The sequence below is a fragment of the Orbicella franksi genome, chromosome 5, assembly GCF_964199315.1.
Source record: "Orbicella franksi chromosome 5, jaOrbFran1.1, whole genome shotgun sequence".
In the NCBI taxonomy this organism is placed as follows: Eukaryota; Metazoa; Cnidaria; class Anthozoa; order Scleractinia; family Merulinidae; genus Orbicella; species Orbicella franksi.
In genome coordinates this window covers 29,450,654-29,473,372 of record NC_138149.1, presented here as the reverse complement: position 1 = coordinate 29,473,372, position 22,719 = coordinate 29,450,654, and the positions used below count along the sequence as shown (strand labels likewise).

Below are 22,719 nucleotides of genomic sequence, written 5' to 3'. Positions count from 1 at the left end.
CCTCTCTCATAGATTGGAGGATGGTTGATGGATTCTCATTTGGATCTAGAAATTGTCCTGATGTAGCTGTGTTGCCAATTTCTTCTGCAGATTGTTCCAAAGTCTGTTGGCAAATAGGCATTTTTAGATGTTAACAATTAATAATTATCTCCTCAGAGCTTTATTATCTAGCTCTCTGCACGCACTGCAGGCCTATGATGAGGGAGCATCATAGGCCTGCAGTACATGCAGAGAGCTAGATAATAAAGCTGTGAGGAGATAATTATTGTGCTTCATACAATGAAAAGGCCTTCAACTGCCTCACTTAGAACAATTTCACAAAAGGTTTAACATGTGGATGACAGAGCAGTTTTCAACTGAATGTTGAATGTGATTTGATGCTTCGATTATTCATTAGGGACTTAAGTGCGCTACACAATTAGCATCGCACAAAATTGTGCCCCTTTGTTATTAATTCCATTCAGAAATAGATTCAAAACCAATTATGACTCACTCACCCACTTTGCTTTGAGTTTTGATTGGTTAATTGGATTGCCTGAATGTGTCCTTTGTGATTGGCAGAGTCATCACTTTCAATTGGTTTTGGTTTTATGATGCTCAGTTGAAAACCGCTGACTAATACAATGATCATAGTAGACATCGCTTTGCAGTGCTTGTGGTGCTTGATAGTGATTCAGACACAAATACTCACGCTGATTGTCTCCAGCAATTTCTCAGTGACTACTGGTTTGTGGACTTCCACGAAGTCTGATGCTTCCTGAAGACCAAACAAGAAACCTTCCCAGGTTGCCCACACCTAAAAATAATTATAAACAATCAATGTAAATTCACCCACTCAATCAATCCCAACTATGTCATTTTGCCTTCACTACATAACCAAAAACAATCAAATGTTGAGGCACACACTGTACTGTAGGTGCATTGGTCAGCCAGGCTCAAGATATACTTTTTGAATTGAGATAATGAGCATACAACAAAGTGGATGAGAGATGCGTCAAATACATGTAACATCCTACATGCACCAAAGCCAGACATGTAAACCCCAAAAACCTCTTATTAGGAAAAATAGCAACTGATACCCCTGACCAAATGCATTGCTGGCACCTTTGGGGTTTTAAGGTTGATATACAAACAACAGAATGAAAGATAAATCAGATAACATTATTTACACAATAAAAATAAACCTTATGCATAAGTGCTGGTGGCAAGGCTGACCGTAGAATGTTGCAAGTCTCTCAACTGTCTCTTTTTACAAATGTACCAAACATGAGCCTTTACGTACTATCCTCAAACCCAGTTCTCTGTTCCGTGTCGGCAAAATATTCATTTGTGTCAATACCGATTATCACAAATTACATAACTTCACTTAGGAGCTTAGGGTGTTGCCTACTCCTCCCTTACTGGAAAAAAATTATCTGTTACCCCCCCCCCCCCCCCTTCCAACTCTGCATCTGCCACTGATTATAGTGACCTTCAGCAACTGCATCACTAAATGGAGGTTGGGTGCCTGAGACATCCAGGAGCTTCCGCTATTGGCAGCCAGCTCCTAGATGGAGACTGCTCCTATGGCTGTGAAGGCTGCCAACCTGTCTCTGTCCAGGAGCACATGGACTCCAGGTGCAAGCACATGCATGTATCAAGACACTGCTGTCAACTACAGGAACATAGGTGCACTTTGTTGTTAACTCCATTAAATTGCATTTAACTGCATAATTATAATCTAACATATATGTTCATGATTTGTATGTTAATGACAATGTGTGCAAGTACAGTAGGTAAGATAATTATGCAGCTAGATTCTAGCTGCAAAATTAAAATCATCTACCTTTTCCTCTGTCATTTCCTCTTCAGGAGTGAGTTGTCTGTAGCAGCTTCTTATCACCTGAAGAAGAAAAAGTAACACGCAGCTTTAGGGAAGTCAACACCTCGTGCAACAGCTAAAACTAACAGGTACAGACAAAACAGTACTACAACAAAGAACTTGTACATAAACGTCAGAAAAAATGGCAAATAATTATTATTTACAGCAGCTAGAATATACATTTCACATTTCACCTCATAAAGATTCTTTATGTACTCCACTTTCTCTTTCAAGCTTGGCACATGCTCTTTGACCCTTGACAGCCTTTGCATGAAATCAGCAAAACCCTTGATGTCTGTCTTCTGGTCTTTCAGAAGCTGAAGGATAACAAGAAAATACAAACTGCATTTATGCAAGTGAATGACATCAAAGTTTAGGATTTTAAATTTAACGTGAAGACTTAATTTCAGTTCTGTGTCAAGGGACCATGGGAAATGATAACCAACAGGGAATTTTTGAGTCAAAAGTTTGTCCTCTGGTTGGATACAACACTCAGGGTTCCAGGTAAGTTTTAAAGGTTGGTGCCAATAGGGAATTATAACAGGTCAATTTCCAATGTTCCCACCAAATCACTATAATTTTTCTACTAATTTATCGGGTCGTGTAGCTGATCTTGTCTGGTTTTTGACCCGAGACTCCTCACTTATCTGGAACACTGAACACTGCCAATGGTCATCCAACTAGGTGGTCATGGTTCACCCAGAGCTTTTTGAAGATACATTGTCCTGCAATGTATGCGAAGATGATTCAAAGATTCCCAAGTATTACCCAAACACTTTTGAATATTCCAAAACATCCCCAAGAAAACTCAAACATTACCAAAGAATGCCTTGAGATTATTTTCAAAAGAGCTTGTGAGAACAAAATTTTCAAAGATATTAATTTTGGAAGACCAAGAGTGATTAGAGCACTACGTGTTGCCATTAGTAATCAATGTATACACAGCCAAAGGCTGCAATTCATATTTTAGACAATCACATGATTACTCTCATACAACGAATGAATAAGCACTGTCTAGTAAATTTACAAGTCAAAGACTGCAAAGTGCATTCACCCTTTGGTCACAGGTCATGTACAAAACGTTGACTTCCATGTTTTCAAGTAAATCAATTTTAATTATTTAAATCAGGGACAAATATTTTCTGGAAGAAAAATAGGGGTCCAGAAAAGGGGTCCAGATACTAGTCCAGATAGGGGTCCAAAACAAGGTCCAGAACAAGGTCCAGTAGAGGAGATCCAGGTTTTGTCCTGAACACTGAAGGCTGATGCAATTTTGTTTAACTTTTGACAAATTTACTCAACATGCTTATTGTTTTTCTAGGTTGCTTTCAAAATCATGTGATTACTTAAATTACCTGTCCAATAAATTAACAATACATTACAATCATGTACCTCAGATAACTGCTCCACATCTTTGACCTCCTCGTCAGAAAGTCGAATGACATCTAACACCACCATCTGCACTAGCTGTTTAAAGATGTTGTTCAACTTTGGAAGGATCCAATGTTGAACCTCATGACAGTCAACAAAGAATATCCCATTCTCTGTACAGAAACTCTTTGTGATACTGGACACCTGCTCTCTCCAAGTCCTGATCTGATTTAGTTGTTGCTGTAATGTTACAAACAAATGTTTTTTGTTACAGCTGGTTTTTACTCGCTTTTCCACTCGCCTGTCAGAACGTATCCCACAGCAGATCTTGTTTTTCCAAACTACCATTCTGGTTTCTATATCTCTATAAAATCTTGGTGCACACTTTTTTTTTTCTTAAGGTTACCTCAAACCTTCGCGGGTGTACTCCAGAAAAAAAATTCGCATGCGCACTGTTTTCAAGGAAACCCCCACAAACTATAATTATATCAACAGAAAGGTTATAAAATGTGGAATTCAATAAAATTATGCTTTGTTTTGGATTTTGCTTTCCAAAGGCGGCAGAGGCCATCAACTCCAAAATGACCGACTGACGTTCCAGCGAATTAATCAGGTATCAAATGCGATTGTTCATGCAAAATACAGTATGCAAACTTAAGCTTCACGGATTTTAATTTTCTTGACCAAAAAAATATTGACCAATGTAGCCCCGCGAAGGTTTGAAGTAACCTTAAGTGCTCATGATTTTGTCACATATTTTCTTATAATGATCAACCTTAATTAAAGGTGTCAATTGCATGTAAGAAGTACTTGTTTGTACCTGTATGACTTGTATATTTTGCAACATTGTTCAAATTCATTAAAAATATTATATACACGTACCTCAATTTTTTGTGTTGGTTGACCTCTCCAGGAATGCATTTCTCCACTGCCCCAAGAGGAAATAAATGCCTGAATATTAGCCACCCAACTGTACTCTTCACAAAACTCTTCCACTTCTTTAGCAGCTTCTGAAAGCAAATTTTCCTGCCGCTTGATAGCTCCTCTTATCTGCTTACTGTAAACCAAAAAAGCAAAACATCAGTGAAAAACTTTAAGGCAGGGGTTTCATTACATGTAACATTTTCAGCAGGAGAGCAACTGATACTTTCACAGGTGGGCAAAACTTTTCGAACTGAACTATATAAGAAAAACTTTCCTCTAGATGGTCAAGCCAAAAGGGCAAAATCATCATCAGAGCCAGTCAATTTGCCCGGTGCCTGGCCCTATATGAACCTCTGTTAAGAGCATATGGATTCTACAATATAAGCCAAGCATGATGTACACATGGATGATGGCTATAATTTATTTACATGTATGCTGTTATTTGCAATTTAAAATGAAGTTAACAACAAAGAGTCGCTGGTACTTCTGGTCAACGCTATTTGTATTACTTTGCAGCCCCAGTGCACTTTACCATTGTACTAGCATAGCAGTCCCTGGAATGTTTTTTTGGTTTTTGGTAGAACCATTCCCCCACACCCATCTCCACTGTTAACTCAGTGTGACGGGTGCCTACATGTAGAAGACTGCATGGGGGCTCATGGCTTGGTTGCGGGGATTGCCAGCCATGGAAGTGTTATACTGTCTGGGGACTAGCTGGTCACAGAGACCCCTTGATATTCCAGGCACCCATCTTCCATACTGTACGATGCAGTTGTTAAAGGATAATAGAAGACATCTATATGTACAGTTAAAGTGCCTATGAAGTAAAAAATAATTGCTGCTTATTTGAAAGGCTTTTCAAAGTAAAGAAGAATGCCATTTTCCTTGTTGGAATATCTTTTTTTTAGTTTTAGAGATATTTTTACGTTTTTGTATTATGCAAATGAGGAAAGTGATGACGTCATAGGTGGTTCCACTTAATCAGTACAACACTCAATCAAGAATATCTCTAGGAATATTACAGCAGTACTCTTTAAACTTGGCACCAGAACTGTTCATAGATGATTGTGTCGATGTCAATGCCAGGGCACGCATGACATGTAAACAATGCCTTGTGTGATGCACAGAACATGTACGCACTAACAAAAGTGAGCACTGTCTTTAACACAACTTACTTCTTGTGCATGATATTCATCAGTTTCTCCTTGGTCAGCGGACTCCTGTCAATTGTAAAATCCTGGAAACGCTGTCCTTCCACCATCAAGCCCCCATCACGCTCTTGCCGAAAACACAAGTCCATAGTGGCCTGCCTTGTCATGTCTCTTCCACTCATTAGTTCAGAATCCAAACCACCCAAGTCTTCATTTATCTCATCATCTGTACGTGTTACTGTACTAGAGCCCGGGCTAGAGTCTGATTCTTCTCCACGTGGTGTCTGCACAAAGAATGAAAGTACATACATGTCCATGTACGTGTAAGATGGGGTTAATATTTAAAACAGTTAATGAGACATTAAAAGCTTATTAAAGTTTATGAACTACAGAATACAACCCTACATGTACAGTGTAGGTGGCTTAAACCATATACATGTAAAACACTCTACATGTACATGTACACAAATTCATCATGTCTTAATTTCAATTAACACATAGTTATGAAGCCACTAAGTATCACAAATCCTCTTGGATCAGAAGCTACATACATGTACACATTAGTCCATCGCAGAACAAAACACCCTGTACATGTACTTTGGTCAATTTTTCCTGACAATGTTGCCAGTACCTATCTACATAGTTGTAGGGCGAGATAGGTTTTATGACAGTTTAGAATGCTATCAACAGGTATGCCATAAGGTACTCATGGATAAGAAAGTCCCTATAATTTTAGCTAACCATAAGAGGCTGTCTAAATTTCATCAAGCAGAAATAATACAATCATTTCAAAATGAAGACAGTGAGATACTGTAGGATCACATTCCTCTATTTGCAATCATCTATGTTTTAGTAGCTTGTAACCAAACTTACAGTACAAGTGCAGTATTGTTTTGTAAGTGCAAAGTTCATGCAGTACAGGTGCAAATTATGAGGGTAAATTACATGTAAAACCAGAAAGTTGATTGTAACATGCACTGTCATGTAATCCAACCTCTTTAACTCAAGTTTACAAGTAATACCGTTCTTACCATAGGTGCCGCACTCAACACGTGATGCTGTCTCCCGGTAACCAATTTTTCAGAGTGTTTCCCAGTACCATATATAAACCTCTCAATATCACCAACCGCTTTTTTCTCTTTGTTGTAATCACTTTGGAGCGCAAAATCACTTAACTTCTCATCACTTGCTTTTTCATCCACTTCATCTGCTGTTTTCTCCTGGAACTGTTGTGCTTTGCTTCCCAGTTCCATGGCATGTGAAAGATTACAGCTAGCACTAATGACATTTTCCAGGGCGATGCCAACAGCATGAGCAAACTGCTTGATGGACGGTGATAGGGTAAGCTTGTGATCATCTCCAAAGATGATATCAGCCGAGAAAAGTCCATCTCTCTCAGGTCGCGGGCCAGGCATCATTTCATCCACAAACCTGGAAATGTTCCCCTGAACTAATGTCAAGAGATTTGAGACAACAATGTGATCGACCAGACGTACAAAGGTACCAAGTCTTTTGACTTCATCTCGAGCAAGCTTCAGATTGCGTTGCCTAATCACCCTCTTCTTCTTAGCAACTGCCAAGGATTCTTGGTAGTTATGACGATGGTTCTTCACCTGCCCTTCACAGTATTCCAGATACTCAAAGCAACTCTCTTGTGTTTTGTCAACAATCATCTGGCAGTAGTTGAAAAACTTCTCCATGTATCTGTAGCCTGTGTCACAAGTTCTAAAAATGGTGTCCTCAAACTCCTCCAGGGTGTAGGAGAAACTGACATCAAATGGGAGGAATGTTACCTTTTGCAGGTCTTGAAGAAGGTTTGAAATCCGAAGTAAAGCAGATCCAAAACTGGGAACATTTGAAATGAGAGATTTCTCGATCTCTGTCTCCACCTTAAGAAACTGACTGAATTTCTTTATGTCCTTCCACTTCCTGAACATTTTGGCCACAAGAAAGTTCATGTAAAAGCCAATGTTTGATATTGCTTTGAACAAGCACGCTTCCCTGTACCATTCTGCCAGTGACTGCGACTCTGATGGACCATTGGGATTCACGTGCAAAATGCAATGTGATGAAATCACATAATGTTCAGGATTCACCTTTTCCTCAGGTACAACCACAAGGTTATATGGATCATAACGTACTGAGGGTGCAACATTCAGGAATGCAAACTTTACTTCACCTAAGAAACGTCCCTTCACAAAACTTTCCACTACCTCTCTGCCAGTCTTTGGCAAGATCCCCTTCTTTGTCTCACTGTCTTGGGCACTCTTGCCCGGCTCTGACACTGGTACAGTTCTAATGATAGGCAGACTCGGTGACCTTCTTGGAGTAGTTGGTGGAGTTGGCACCCTTGTTTGCGGCAGATCAATGTCAAGGGCTAATACAGTTGTCCCCAGGGAACCACCTAAAGTTGCTTCCCTGATAGCTATCTCCCGCACTACTCCAGGAAGAGACCGTTTAAGGTCTTCCAGACACAATGGCCTAGGCCCATAGCTCTTTACATCTCCATCTGAATGATCAAAGATGAATGTGTTACCCCGAGGAAATATGTGCTCCCCACGGGGGACTTTCACCCCCTTAGACAATGGAGATTGACGGCCCCTTGGGGTGAAAAGGCTTTCTGTTGAAGATTCAGGGGGGAATGGAATATTGAGTGGTCTTTTACCCTCGTGTAAGAGAGAAAATTCGGCAGGAAAGACAGACTGCAATTTCTCTTCCACAAAACTGAATTGATTATCTCCCTCTTTGATTTTTAGGCAAGCACGTTCAACATAATGACTTATTTCTGGAGCTCCAGTCAGAAAGTGCGCATATGGCTTAACAATCTCCAGCACGTCACTAAGATGACACCAAGACTGCTTCGTATTCTGTTGCAATGCACTGACAAAACTCCGTGAAACCTGTTGAAGCAAAATCCGTACATCGTCATTTTCTAATTCGCCGTTGCTTTTAAGCCGAGACAAAGTAGGCCTCTCTGGATCTTTAGTATCGTTCAAAACTGCAGAAGTCGTGACTACAGGTTGCGAGACCAAGTTTCTTGACTCACTGATGGCTGGAAGTTTCGGCTGCGAAAAGGCTACTTCAGCAGGTTGATTTGACATTTTGCAAAGTTCTCCACGTAATGTTTATCATTTTCTTCTATTAGCAATTTTCCAGTATTTTTTTCTTTCCTTCAAATAACAGACGCAGCTCAAATTCAGCGATTTCCATTTGCTCTAGTCTAAAAAGAGTCAAGGAATTTCGCGAAAGTTCATCCAAAGTCCGCCATATTTGTGTACTTTTCGCGCTAGCAACTGTTTAAAATTCCCAGCATTCATGGCAGTCGTTACCATGTACAGACGGAACAGACGTTCAGCGGACTTGCACATGAGAAGCAGCCATCTTGGAAATTTCGAAACTTGTTTCACTGGGTGTGAAGTAAATAGCTATGAGTTTTGCAGAGTACAAAGAACGGATTTCTGAGGGTGATACTGTTATCCTTTCCTTAGTAAGTATAAGTCATTTTAATAGCCATCTACCGTTAATCGCAAGATGTAACATTCTGTAACACCGTGTCTTCGATTTTTGAACACGTGCGACATCATGTATACATGCAGATACATACTTGTACATAAGCTTTCATGGTTTATTTGATAAATTAGGTTGAGGAATTGGCAAGACGTTAAGTCCTGATGTGGACCTGCTCTATATAAAATAACTAATTAATAAAGACCTAGACAATAAATTGAAAATGGGTAAATAAATAATGATAACTGACATAAATACATATGAATAATGATGATTCTTGTTGTAATCCTCTCGATTGTAATTGGTCTCTGAGCGTTTGTTGCTAGATTATTAGGGGAAATGTGTTGATCATAAATTTACTATGCTTCACTCCCAAATATTCTCATGGAATCCCTTGAAGGCACCAGAAATACTTAGTCAGCCCCTCCACTACTGCACGTAGGATTGATTACTTTACTGAAGTCCTGGTAACTTTACGGACCCGAAGCCATCATATTGAGGCCCTCTTAGGGGTTTTCAAAACATGGGATATTTATGTTTAAAAATAAATACAATGCGATACTGGATATATGGTGGAGAAAAGTAATGGGATATAGTATCTTTAGATCAGATAAAATGGTATATCGAGGAGGAAAATAATTTTGCAATTAGAGCTAGTGGTATACAGTGTACGGGATATTTAGGCCAAAAATTAAACAAGATGTGGGATACTCCAAATCTCCTCTTCCCCCCCCCCCCCCCCCCCCCCGCTGCCTAATTCATGGGCCCTCCCATGAAGGAGGAATGGTGCTGCTGGTCTCAACTCAATTTCATTTCCTCATATTTTTGTTGTTTGAATTTTAAAACTATTAATATCTTGATCTTGAATGTGCACATGGCAAAGAAAAAACAGCTTTCCACATGTTTTTAGGCCCAGTAACTGTCGGTACTTTTGAGAAAGAGACCCCTGGCTTCCTACATTTTGTGACACCTTTGCATGGGTTGCAGTGTAGACTAAAATAAAGGTAATCCACTAACAATGGGAGCAGGGGTGGAAGGATGGGCCAGGAGATGTGGTTGGGGCTCTTCATTCATAAAGTGATGCTGTGTATCTTTTATTTCTTCAGGGTCATAATTCCATGCAAGCTCTAACAGTTACACCAGGCAAGGTTCATCAGACAAAACATGGTGCATTGCCACATGCTGATATGATTGGAAGAAGATTTGGAACAAAGGTAATTAACACTTACCATCAACATTTTTTTAAGGATACTCAAGCTATGAACACTCAATATTTTTATTTTACTTTCTCTTTCTTTTTTATGACTATAGCATATTAGGGCTCTTCATATGATGTAAAGGATTTGTCATTTTTATAATGTAAAAAAACTAATCCGTCACATTATGTGAGGATCAGACCTCATTCTAGGTGTTTACTGTGAAACAGTCACTAAAAAATCACAAACTAAAGTGTTCTTGGTTTAAGTGTCCTAACAGTAAATCAATTTTGAAAGTACAAAATCCTAAATGACAATTCATAAAATAATTTTAAAATAATCTTTGGACCATCGATATCTCATCCATTCTCCACCCACTGCACTTCCGTATTACACAAACATAAGGTTGATTGCAAATTCTTCATCCATAGATCTATCTGTACAAACTTCATGCCACAGTATTTTCTTTTTAACATTAATTTTTTTTCTGACCTTTTTACCCCATCACACAACTTTCCTTTTTACAGCTTAAACATTGAACTCGACTTTCTAAACTATTGGTTTGTTTATATTATTTTATGTAAATAATTTCAGCTTATAAGCCTGAGATCTGTTTTTCAGATGTACACACTAAACAGAAAAGGCTGGTTGTACCTCCTTCACCCCACCCCTGAGCTATGGACAGTTAACTTACCTCACAGAACGCAGATTCTGTACTCCACAGATATCAGCATGATCATTCTAGAGTTGGCTATCAAACCTGGATCTGTTGTTGTAGAGTCAGGTATGAAAAGCGTTGGAACTTAATGCAGTTTAATGGTTTGTATCTATTGTCAGGGCCGTAGCTAGTAACAGGCAAACCAAGGTACTTACCTCAGTCATTTTTTTTTTTTTTTTTTTTTTTTCGTTTTTGTTGTGTTACCGCCGAAGAACAGTATTTTATTTTTGTTTTTATTTTGATCGTGACGTTTCGTGTCAATGACATGAAGTAGCTTGCAAAACTTTGTAACCACCCGGACGGACTCACGTGGAACTGATTTTGTAAAACTTGGACGTGTCTTTGGTTATTAAAAAGGTGTTAAAATCAAATTTGTTGTCGTTATGCGAGTTCATTGGGGACTAAAGAAGTAGCGGCAACATTTTCTGGTCCTTCGAGCCGGATTAGAACGAGCGAATCGAAGAATTTGGAATTTGGTGTGGCGAAGATTTTGGAATTTGGTATGGAATCGACCGAAGCGACTGATGGCGGTCGCCATCTTGGCCATTTGGATTCAGCTCGTACTGTGAGTATTAACATTGTTACTTTAAAAAACAAACGGGCAGCCGTCAAAAGAAGGATCACGAACACGTTGAAGAAATTAGAGTCCACCATCGAACAGTATGGTCGAAAAGCGATTATACGTGGATATGTCAACAACTTGCAGGAATATCTTAACGAAGCGAAAGGCCTCAATGATGAACTCGTCTCAGTGATCCCAGAGAACGAGCACGAAGCCGCAATAGATTGGTATGAAGAACAACTCGATAGAGTCGAAGACGCTAAACTTCAGGCCAACGCACATCTTGACGAGCGGGCAGAGGAAAGTTCTAGCGGATTAAGCTCGGTGAAATCATGGAAAACTTCTTCGACAAGAAATGTCTCCCAAGCGGCCGAAATTCGCGCCAAAATTACTTCAGCAGAAATTAAAGCAAAACAACTTGCCTTGGAGGAACAGCGAAGAAGAGAGGAGTTCGAAAAACAACTGGAGGTTAAAAGGAAACTTGAACTTGTCCAAGATGAAGCTCAAAGGCTAAAATTCATGGCTGAAGAAAGAAGAAAGACTCAGGAAGCCAAGGACGAGGCTGCACGCCTCGCAGCAGAAGCAGCAGTGTTACAAAAGGTACAAAATGAAGTTAATGATCCGGAAGCTTTGTCTAATCGATTGCTTGATTTTGAGGATGATTCATTGAAATTTGTTCCATCATCTAATCTTGATGAACCGTTAACAATAATTCCTCCACTACTCCCTGGTTTGTTGCAAGGAACTGGAGCAAATCATGGAACTGCATTGCCACCTGACAACCCTACAAAAGTTGTTACACCTTCACCTTTGTTACAACAGCCAAAGTCAGCTGTTTCATTTATTGCACCTCAGGGCACGAAAAAACCTAATGAAACATTGCCTTTGTATCACTCGTGGATTGGAGATTTACAAAGTGGAGTACAGCATCCAGCTTTAACTAGTACGGACAACCGAAAAACAACCATTTGTAGTCATTCTACTCGTGACTCTCTTCCAAAGTTACGCCTAAGTAAGTTTGATGGTGACCCTTTACACTGGTCTGATTGGTCCTCAATGTTTAAATCAATTGTTCATGATGCTAATCTGTCCCTTAATGGCAAAATGCAACATCTTCAGAACTCTGTTATTGGTAAAGCTAAGTCTGCAATTGAAGGATATGGATACAGTGGAGATTCCTACTATGAAGCACTGAAAGAACTGGAATCCAGATTTGGCAAACCTTCCCTTGTTGTGAAAGTCACACTTGACAAACTGAAAAAAACAGCTCGATTACAAAATGACAAACCTCAAGAAGTGAGAAATCTGTCAGATGTTGTGTCAACTACTGTGTGGACATTTAAGAAGTTTGGATATGAAAGTGATCTGAAAGCAGAAGCTAATGTTTCCCTTGCCGTTGACAAACTGTCCCAGGAGCTCAAAATCAAATGGAAGGACAACACCAAAGCTACCAAACTGGAACGACCTAATCTTGATGACTTCAGTGTGTGGTTAAAAGGTCAGGCAGATATTTATGATGATTGTTGTTACCCAAAAATGTCAAGTAAGTTTCCATTCCAACCTCATAAGAAACCTCGGTCTGGTGGATCAAATGGAATGACTGAAAAACAGAACACTTTCTCAAGTAACATTTCACCTCGCCCCAGGCCAACAAAGTCCTCTTGCATTATGGGTGATGGGCAGGAACACAAGTTATCTTCTTGTCCCAAGTTTAAGGCGCTAAGTGTGGAAGAACGCCTAAATGAAGTACAGAAACATAAGTTGTGCTTTTGTTGCCTCAGTCCTCGACATTGGCTTAGCAATTGTTCAAATCAAAAACAGTGTGGTGTAAATGGGTGTACGCGATCACACAATGCTCTGTTGCACAACTTGAGAAATGTTTCGGTGGAAAGCAGTGATGCAGTGTCTGCTATTAACCCAGTAGCACAAGCCGAAGTTGGTTCGTCTACTGAACATTCTAACACATCTCACAGAAGCAGTCACACCTCTGTTCTGTTACAAGTAGTACCAGTAACCCTCTATGGTCCAAAGGGATATTTCAACACATATGCTATGCTGGACACAGGAAGCACTTGCAGCTTGCTGTTAGTAGATGTTGCTGGAAGACTTGGTTTGGATGGTCCTTTGGAAAGTGTGGTCTTAAATGGAATTCAGAAAACATCTGAGCTTATGACAAAGCGTGTTAATGTACAAGTCAGCCGATTGAATGACTTTGGTACCCAATTTGATGTGAATGGAGTTCTTGTAGTTGATCACCTGAATGTGCCAGAGAAGAAAGTGAAACTTGATGAGCTACAAGAAAGATGGCCACACCTATCAGACTTGGAGCTGACTGAAGTCGCTGGGACTCAAGTCACTTTGCTCCTTGGTAGTGATGTCCTGGAACTTATTGTTCCCCTGGAAACTCGACATGGTCCAAAGGGTTCCCCTGTTGGTGTTCGCACTAGGATTGGATGGACTGTTACTGGTCGCTTACCTGGCCATATTCAAGAATGTGAATCTGTTTGTAAAGTTCATGTGGCGACTCCGGATGAGGAACTCAATGACACCGTAAAAACTTGGTGGCGAACAGAGAACTTTGGTTGTCGTTATGACAATGATACCCAGCGCTCAGTTGAAGATGAAAGAGTCATGAAATTCTTGAATGAAAGTACACGTAAGGTGGATGGTCGTTATGAGGTTCCTTTGATTTGGCGTGATGACAAAGTCAAACTTCCTGACAATTTTGCTGCAGCTGCTCAACGTCTGAATTTTCTGGAGAAGAAGCTTAATCGTAATCCCGAGTTGGCAGAAAGATACAGGAAAACTATTGACATGGATATGGAAAAGGGATACATCAAAAAGCTTACTAAGGAGGAAACAACTGCACCAGCCATGCGCAAATGGTACCTTCCTCACCACCCTGTTCTGAACCCCAAGAAACCTGAGAAGGTTCGTCGAGTATGTGATGCCACTGCAAAGTTTCAAGGCTCATCATTAAACAGCCAACTTCTTAGTGGCCCAGATTTGCTGAACAACCTTGTTGGAATTTTCATGAGGTTTCGAGAAGAAAAGGTTGCGCTTTCAGGAGACATTGAAGCGATGTTTAACCAAGTTGCTGTCCCAGAAGAAGATCAAGCTTCCCTTCGATTTCTGTGGCGTCAATCTCCTGAATCATTGACAGAAGTCTACCAGTATGTGCGTCACATATTTGGAGCCAAATGTGCGCCAACCTGTGCTAACTATGCTCTGTTGAGAAGTGCAGAAGATAATGAGAAGCAGTTTCCGAATGCTGCCTTTGCCGTAAAGCGAAACTTTTACATGGATGACCTTTTCAAGTCTGTTAAATCAAGTGATCAAGCTCTGGAACTGCAACAAGAACTTGTTGAAATGCTAAACAAAGCAGCTTTTCACTTGACCAAGTGGATCTCTAATGAGACAGAAGTGATCGAGCGAATACCAGAATCGGAAAGAGCGCCCTCTATCAAGGTTGTGGAGGAAAGCATCGTAATGCCTATGGAACGTGCTCTTGGTGTCGTTTGGGATACCAGCTCAGATTGTTTTGTCTATGAAGTGGTGAAGAGAGACATTGCGGACACGCGTCGGAAGATTCTGAGCTTGATAGCATCCCTCTTTGATCCGATTGGATTTCTAGCTCCATTTCTGGTCAGAGCAAAAATCTTCCTCCAGCATGTGTGGCAGTTAGGTATTGGATGGGATGATGCACTGCCACCAGAGTTTCTAAAGGAGTGGTCCAAATGGCAGGAAGAGCTGGATGGAATTGCACAGTTTCACATGCCCCATTTCTATCGTCACATACCAGACAACCCGTCTGTTATTGACCTTCACGTCTTTGGAGATGCCAGTGAACAAGCATTTTGCGCAGTGGCTTATTTCAGATTCTGCTATGTCAGTGGAGCAGTGCGATGTGCATTTGTTACAGCGAAGACTCGGGTAACCCCGAAGAAACCCTTGAGCATCCCAAGGCTTGAACTGCAGGCTGCTGTTTTGGGTGCAAGATTGGCTGCTATAGTGATTAAGGAACATGATTACATCATTGATTCCACCTATTATTGGACAGACAGCAGTACTGTGTTTCAGTGGATTCGTGGAGTGTCTAAGCGCCACCCCGCCTTTATTGCTAATAGAATTGGAGAGATCCTGGACAGCACCGAACCCAACCAATGGAACCACTGTCCTGGACAGATAAATCCTGCAGATGATGGCAGCAGGGGACTTCCAGTGAGCTCTAATACTTCTGGGAGTCGTTGGGTAAATGGCCCTGCCTTCTTACACTTACCTGAAGAGAGATGGCCGAAGGGAAATGCAAAGCTTGAAATTCTCAAGCCGTCCAATGATGACCCACAAGCCCAAGAAATGGCCATTACTTGGACTGGTGTGGTGAAAGGTTCAAAGAACGATTTCTTATCTCCAGCGAAATACTCATCTCTAACAAAGCTCCTCAGAGTAACTGCTTACCTGAAACGGTTTATATATAACTGTAAGCACCCCAAATCTGAACGTCACATTGGTTCTTTGTTGGTCGAAGAGATGGAGCAAGCTCGAAAGTTTTGGATCTGCGTTGCCCAAGCAGAATCCTTTCCTCAAGAAGTTGCAGTTCTCAAGTCGAAACAGCATGTTTCAAGCAAGAGCAAATTGGTATCTCTCTCACCATTCCTTGATGGGCATGGAATCATTCGTGCAGGTGGTCGAATTGAGAGAGCCGATATTCCATTTTACAGTCGTCACCCTGTGGTACTAGCACCAGATCATGAGTTGACCCGTCTCATCATCATGAACTGTCACGAGAAATTGAAACATGAAGGAGTGGACCAAGTACAAAATGAGTTGAGACAACAGTATTGGATCTTACGCTGTCGTGCTACAGTGCGAAAGATCCTTCATCAGTGTTCTTACTGCAGAAGGCGAAAAGCGAAACCAGAAGCACCCTTGATGGCAAGTCTACCATATGATCGCTTAAGTGTTGCACCACCATTCTCGAAAGTTGGCGTGGATTTCTTTGGTCCTCTTAAAGTGAAGCATCTTAGAAAAGAGGAGAAGAGATATGGTTGTCTCTTTACTTGCTTGGTGACTAGAGCAGTTCATTTGGAGGTTGCATTTGACTTGTCAACCGATTCCTTCATCATGTGCCTTAGGCGGTTTATGGCTCGAAGAGGTAAACCAACTGTGATTTACTCCGACAATGGAACAAACTTTGTAGGAGCAGACCGTGAGTTACGTGAATGCATCGATGGCTGGAATCAGCATAAGATCGGCAGTGAGTTGAGCCAAGAGGGAATTCAGTGGGTATTTAACCCGCCTGCCGCACCTCATATGGGAGGTGTATGGAAGCGCCTCGTACGATCATGCAAGAAAGCCCTTAATGTTGTTCTACAGAAACAAGTTCTTACTGATGAGGTGTTGCTTACCGCCTTTGCTGAAGTGGAATGGGTTGTGAACAGTCGTCCGCTTACTGAAGTCAGCTCGGATGTGGATGACCTTGAAGCTCTGACACCGAATCATTTCCTCATTGGAAGAGGATCTCTCAACTTACCGCCCGGTATCGTTGACGACAAGGAGTTGTCAAGTCGCAAACGTTGGCGACAAGCACAAGTGGTGGCAAATCATATTTGGAGTCGTTGGTTAAGAGAGTACCTACCTGGTTTGATTACTCGAAAGAAATGGACTCAACCTACTGTAAATGTCAAGGTCGGAGATTTGGTGTTAGTGGTTGATCGGGCAGTTTCAAGAGGTTTCTGGCCCCTTGGCAGGATCGTAAAAGTCTTTCCTGGACTTGACAGTATTGTAAGATCAGCAGACGTGAAAACGAAGTTTGGAGTAATGAGACGCCCTGTGACAAAACTTGCCGTCCTTGAAGAGTGTTCGACCAACTAAATCGGGCGAACACGGGGGGAGGATGTTACCGCCGAAGAACAGTATTTTATTTTTGTTTTATTTTGATCGTGACGTTTCGTGTCAATGACATGAAGTAGCTTGCAAAACTTTGTAACCACCCGGACGGACTCACGTGGAACTGATTTTGTAAAACTTGGACGTGTCTTTGGTTATTAAAAAGGTGTTAAAATCAAATTTGTTGTCGTTATGCGAGTTCATTGGGGACTAAAGAAGTAGCGGCAACATGTTGTTTAAAGTCATCAAAAAAACCGTAAATTCCCAGGAGAAGAATTAAACCATGGACATTGCCTCAGTCACAACTCATTTCATTCCTCAGTTATACTTTGTTTCTGGCTATGGCCCTGATTGTGATTAGTGAATTTAAAAATATGGATTTTTTTTATTTTTTTTTTTTTCCTATCGTTTCTTAAGGGACTGGAAGTGGCTCCATGTCGCATTGTTTAATACGAACCATTGCTCCATCTGGCCATCTTCACACGTTTGAATTCCATTCAGAACGAGCTGAAACAGCAAGGTGAGAAGCTCTTGTAATCAATAGATCATGCTGGGTATTGTACAAAAAGTGAAGCCTTCTAAGTGCAACTGGCTCATACTGTACATGTACTAGCTCTTTGTGCTTAACTCCCATTTCTGTAAAGCATAAAGCAGCTCAGAGTATTGTGCTACACGTAGGCTTCCCAGATGGGATGCTAGTTCATCAAGTGTTACAGAATGTATATGTTGTCCCAGCATTATCTTAGGTTTTCCCCAGCTATTTACTGGTCCTTATTTAAAGTGCATGCCCTCAAAATTGAAGTGACTTGCCCAAAAATACAGAACATTGACCCTAAGGCACGGGGGCAAACCCAGACAACAGACTGTGGATAGGGAGGGGCCGATATGGCTATAGCCCTATCACTCTTTTGCTTCCAGGGTCAATTGTCTAGGGCTCCAGATGACATGGATAATGATTGAAATTACCAGTTGAAAGTACATGTAACAAAACTGCAGAACAGTGACCCTCTAAATGCTTTTTCATCTTGGCCAGATTGTTTAGCCCTACCACATTTAATTGTCCTGCAGTCCAGTCAGACAGCTCAATCTGGAGCTCAGCGCCCTTAACATTTAGCCACCATGTGCCCCAATGTCAGGTCCTGTAGGTTAACAGCTACTGAGTGTTGACAATCAAGGCTTTGCAGCATTTAATCAATTGGTGCTGTAGAACTTGTCATAATGATAAACTATGTTCAAAGTGCAGTTAATAGAAGTAGTTACTAGAAACTAGGCTTTTGTGCTCGGAGTTAAACTGATTGTTGTCTGTAATTTTTATATAATTTTCGAATTTTGACAGGAAAGAATTTGAGAATCACAAGATTGGTCATCTAGTGACAGTGAGTTGTCGTGACGTCTGTAAAGAAGGATTTGGCCTCACTCAAGTTGCTGATGCAGGTATAACAACCCGTGCCAAAAATAATTCTATTGATTTGAAATAAAGTTGGTTGAATTGCGAATGTCGTCAGTGGAAAATTTGAAATTTGACATTAAGTGTCCAGGGGCTTGAACACAGTAACGGTCTGTGGCCAAATGGAGGGAAAATGGGGCCATGGGAGGCTCAATAAATTAACGCTGAAACAAATTAAGTCAGTCTGTAATAAATTAATTTTTGAACTAATAAATATTTAGAAATTTACTCTATTAATTTAATTTGTGATTTAACACTAGTCTAGTACTTTGAGCACGGAAATTTCTTGCTCTTAGTCTAAACGTTATCCACGCAAACACTTCTGAATGTCTCTTTAAAAGATTCAGTAACCTACTGTATAAACAACAAGAAGGTGGTTGCAAAGAAAAGCTAAGAGCGTACTAAAAGCTAATTATTCTCTTGGGTTGGTGTGACTTGCTATTATAATTATACTAACGCAGAATCGTTTAATTTGTTGTTACGCTTAACAAACTGTCGCACTGGCCATTTTCTTCCAGTCTTTCTTGATTTACCTGCACCATGGGATGCAATAAAATCCAGCAAAGAAGCACTTAAAGTAAGTAATAGTAATACGACTTGCATGTAATTTAGTGATCCGGTCATAGAACAACATACAGAAGTTAAAAAGCTTGTATGAAGCTGAATAAAGAACGAGGAATAATCTATATACGCGACTCGAAAAAAAAGCTAAGAAAGCAGTGCGTTGTCCATTTCAAGGATGCAAAACTGACTACTGCACAATCATAACAAGAAAGTAACAAAACAAAAGCGCGGCAAACCGATTCGCCAGTTAATTCCCCTCAACTACCTTACTCGACTAGTGTATGGATCTTTTTGTTGGTGTTTGGTGGCGAGGTGACTTCGCTTGGTGGCGATACGAAGCGCCAACTGGTATCCTTTTTCTGTCATTTGAGACTTGATGTTAACCAGCTTTAACGGACCGTTTTCACGTCGGCATTTAGCAGAGGACATCTACGAAATGTGAAGTAAGCCTGCCGGCACATTAAACCCGCTCACTTCGAACTGAATCCCTAAAAAGCCTGTAACTAACGCGGCTACTTAGTTCTCCCGACCCAAATCTCGTGGCGGTCGAGTCGCTGTTCTATAGAGGTGCATCTTCGTAGCTGCCTAAAGCCACGTTTTATAGACTAGAGCCTGGTTCACGCTAACGACGTAACGTCATAAAGACATAAGCATAACGACATAAGAAGAACGTGATGTCGGTATGTTTGTAGTATGAACATGCTGACATAATGACATAAAAGCAACATAGCAGCATGCACATAACGGTACAAGAAAAATAAATGATCTTTTCCTTACGTCTTCATGTCGGTGTCACATAAGCGTCATAAGCGTCATAAGCGATTATGTCGTTATGTCGCTAGTATGAACCAGGCCCAAGAAATATCTTGACAACCGCGTAGCAAATATTTCAAGAAGTGTTTTGGAATGGCCGGCAACGCAAATGCAGAACCATTGTACCGCTCGTTGAACTTCGCACTTGAAATGATTTTGTCGTCGCCAGCGATTTGAGTAAACCCCTACAATCCCTTAGTCACTCCTAAAAAATAGGTGTGGAGACATTCGTCAAAAAACCTCAGATGCTATACGTATCACTGCTGGTGTTGCATGAATAAAGTAGAAAAAATTTCCAAACTGTGGTTTATATTATTTCAGTCGGAAGGTGGAAGAATCTGTTCCTTTTCTCCTTGCATTGAACAAGTGCAGAAGACTTGTGAGACCCTGAGGTCTTGTGGATTTAGAGGTAAACACTGTCAAGTATTTAGTTAAAAATCTACTAACCGAATGCCATTCTCTGATTGGCTACGCTACTCACTATCTAATCTGTTGTAGATAGTAAGTAGCCTAGCGGTGTAAGGCTGTTAACAAACTGACGGCCGCTTCTTTGTGTTTTCGAAGTGTCAGTGAAGAGGATTTAGATCCAGTTTTGAACGACTAGTATGGATTTACACTAAACAATTAGATTATTCGCTCTACATGTAGATTCCTATCCGTGATACAAAACTCGAGCTCGTGATCTAATCGTTAATTATTGGACAATATAGTATCTTTTGGTCTCACAGCGCCTACTTCTCCTGTTAGGAGTGTCAACTGCATTTCACAATTTCTAATTTCTCTCAGTAAGTTCACTCCTTGGAAGATTAGAATTAGCTAGTTCCCTCTGCCAAGTGCTCGCTTTTACCGCTTCCCGCTCAATGATCTTGATCTTATTATCATGTAAGAATACAAAGTTTCTTTTGCTGTCACGTGCATGTGTTACGATTTACTTTGTATAGCGTTTTTCATTTCTTTTATGGTATTTTCTACAGATATCGAAGTCATGGAGTGTCTTTCCAGAACATTTGATGTGAAAACGGTTCCTTTACAAGTTCCTTACCTGGGTCCGGATGTAAGTCCTCGTTCCTTTAATTTGTTTTAATTGTTTCGCTCTTCCTCCTTGAGTCCTTAGTCAACCACACAACCGTAGACGCTGGAAATGTTCTTGCAGGCTCTCTCTCTCTCTCTCTTCTTATCGCTAACCCATGAAGTCACAATGCTTGGCCGCGCGTCGTGACGAACAAAAGGTGATTTGTTTTCTCTCAATAGGTTTCTGAGTCACAAGGAATGTCAATGGACTCATCATCGCGGAAGAGAAAACTTGATACTGAAAGAGCATCGAGTGACGAGGTAAACTACGATGATGGACACTTACTGATCTCGCTTTTTTTGTGTTCTTTGTTGGTGGTGGTGGTGGTGGTGGTGGTGTTTTTTTGGGGGGGTGGATTAATACTGCTCATAGAGCGGTTTTCAATAGCTGTTATTGCAGTTGAGACTGCGGTCAAATATTCTTTTGTTTTAAAAGGCATGCAAACGAGGCGAAAGGGTCAATGCAATGCAGAACTGACCCTTTCGCCTCGTTTGAGTGTCAAGCTGCTGATAACTACAGTAACAGCTATTGGGTGTGGAACGTAATTAAGCAATTACTTTGGCTTTGGTTTTGGTTACCGTTTTGGTTTTACTACGGTTTGAGATTGGCTAAGTAGTCCTCTTAGTAAGTAATCGGTGTGGTTTTGGTTTTACGATACTTAAGTGAAAACCTTTCTATCACCAATCACTAAATCAGGCTTTGACACTTGTTGGCTGTTTAAAATGTCTCAGCCAATCAGAGAGGCAGCAACCGCACTTCCGGTTGGGTCACCTTGACTTCTGGCTTTTCCCTGATCACAAAATAAATCACGCAGTTCTTACAGTGTAAAGTGAATCTGTAAGACATAATAAACATTGATATTTTTCCAACGTGTTTCTTTTTCTCTATATTTTAATAGACATCGTCAAGTTTGCCAGATGATCGAGAAAACGCTGGCGACCAGTCGACAGAATCTTTGGCGAGTGAAAATATTCCCACTAATCAGGAATTTCCTAGCAATGATGAGACACTCGTGAAATCCGAAATCTCAAACAGCGGGAGAACGGAGACATCGAGGCCCAGTCCTCGTAAATTTACGGACACTGACCCTGCGACGGGACTGGTGCGAAATGTAAGGGCAGTGATGTCACAGAAAGCTAACAAAGCGAACATTTTGACAGGCAAACCGCTGAAGGAGATGCAGGGGCATACGGGGTATTTAACATTCGCCACGCTGTTTGCGCAGAACTTGAATGTCGATACAGTAAGCGGCGATGGAAAATAATAAAATAAGTAATTAAACACGCGGCGTTGTTTACAATTTATTATTATGAATTTTATATATTTATGCTCTCAGGCGAAATACGACGCGGGCTTTAAGCTGTAGGCATGTGTTATATATTCTCATTTATGGTATAAATATTTCATGCAAAAAATAAATTGACTCTACAATGTAAGACACAAGTCTCAATCCTCTGCATTATTCAATTCTCTTCGTTATATATGTCTAAAATGGGTTCAAAAAGGATTATAAAAATCAAATGATTTTTGACTCTTGCTATTAAATGTGAATAAAGGGGCAGGGTAATATTTTAGCTAATTTTTTCGCTATGGAAACTCGCAGCGAGAGCAAATGATTTTTTTTTTTCTTTTAATTACTAGCCG

At 40.7% G+C, this 22,719-nt stretch overlaps 3 protein-coding genes across 4 annotated transcripts in view; 2 read left to right on the top strand and 1 right to left on the bottom strand.

The window, feature by feature from the left end:
- Window positions 1–8,606, bottom strand: part of LOC145488026 (dynein heavy chain domain-containing protein 1-like) — a 54,841-nt gene extending 46,235 nt beyond the window's left edge. For both annotated transcript variants that reach the window (XM_081466787.1, XM_081466788.1), the window contains exons 1-8: window positions 6,339–8,606; window positions 5,332–5,591; window positions 4,115–4,289; window positions 3,254–3,472; window positions 2,056–2,178; window positions 1,826–1,882; window positions 692–796; window positions 2–103 (exon numbers count right to left, since the gene is read on the bottom strand). In XM_081466787.1, coding sequence (XP_081322913.1) covers window positions 2–103; window positions 692–796; window positions 1,826–1,882; window positions 2,056–2,178; window positions 3,254–3,472; window positions 4,115–4,289; window positions 5,332–5,591; window positions 6,339–8,408 — 3,111 coding nt within the window. In that variant the 5' untranslated portion in view covers window positions 8,409–8,606. The remainder of the gene's footprint in view (window position 1; window positions 104–691; window positions 797–1,825; window positions 1,883–2,055; window positions 2,179–3,253; window positions 3,473–4,114; window positions 4,290–5,331; window positions 5,592–6,338) is intronic.
- Window positions 8,607–8,673: 67 nt separating this feature from the next.
- LOC145488038 (tRNA (adenine(58)-N(1))-methyltransferase catalytic subunit TRMT61A-like) lies at window positions 8,674–22,713 on the top strand. The gene is made up of 10 exons (XM_081466805.1): window positions 8,674–8,794; window positions 9,921–10,028; window positions 10,632–10,794; window positions 17,597–17,699; window positions 18,516–18,613; window positions 19,145–19,203; window positions 20,325–20,412; window positions 20,978–21,057; window positions 21,255–21,335; window positions 21,974–22,713. The coding sequence occupies exons 1-10, from the start codon at window positions 8,735–8,737 to the stop codon at window positions 22,337–22,339; spliced, it is 1,206 nt and encodes a 401-aa protein (XP_081322931.1). The 5' UTR covers window positions 8,674–8,734; the 3' UTR covers window positions 22,340–22,713.
- Window positions 11,231–17,413, top strand: LOC145486887 (uncharacterized). Its single transcript, XM_081465596.1, has one exon. It carries the CDS (start codon window positions 11,231–11,233, stop codon window positions 17,162–17,164), a length of 5,934 nt encoding a protein of 1,977 aa, XP_081321722.1. The 3' UTR covers window positions 17,165–17,413.
- Window positions 22,714–22,719: the final 6 nt, after the last annotated feature.

Excerpts from the sequence above, each read along its gene's own strand:
- LOC145488038 (XM_081466805.1), top strand. The coding sequence starts at position 8,735 with ATGAGTTTTGCAGAGTACAAAGAACGGATTTCTGAGGGTGATACTGTT. Across the intron at positions 21,058-21,254 it reads TTCCTTACCTGGGTCCGGAT|GTTTCTGAGTCACAAGGAAT; the intron begins GTAAGTCCTCGT and ends TTCTCTCAATAG. Across the intron at positions 21,336-21,973 it reads AAAGAGCATCGAGTGACGAG|ACATCGTCAAGTTTGCCAGA; the intron begins GTAAACTACGAT and ends ATATTTTAATAG.
- LOC145486887 (XM_081465596.1), top strand. The coding sequence starts at position 11,231 with ATGGAATCGACCGAAGCGACTGATGGCGGTCGCCATCTTGGCCATTTG.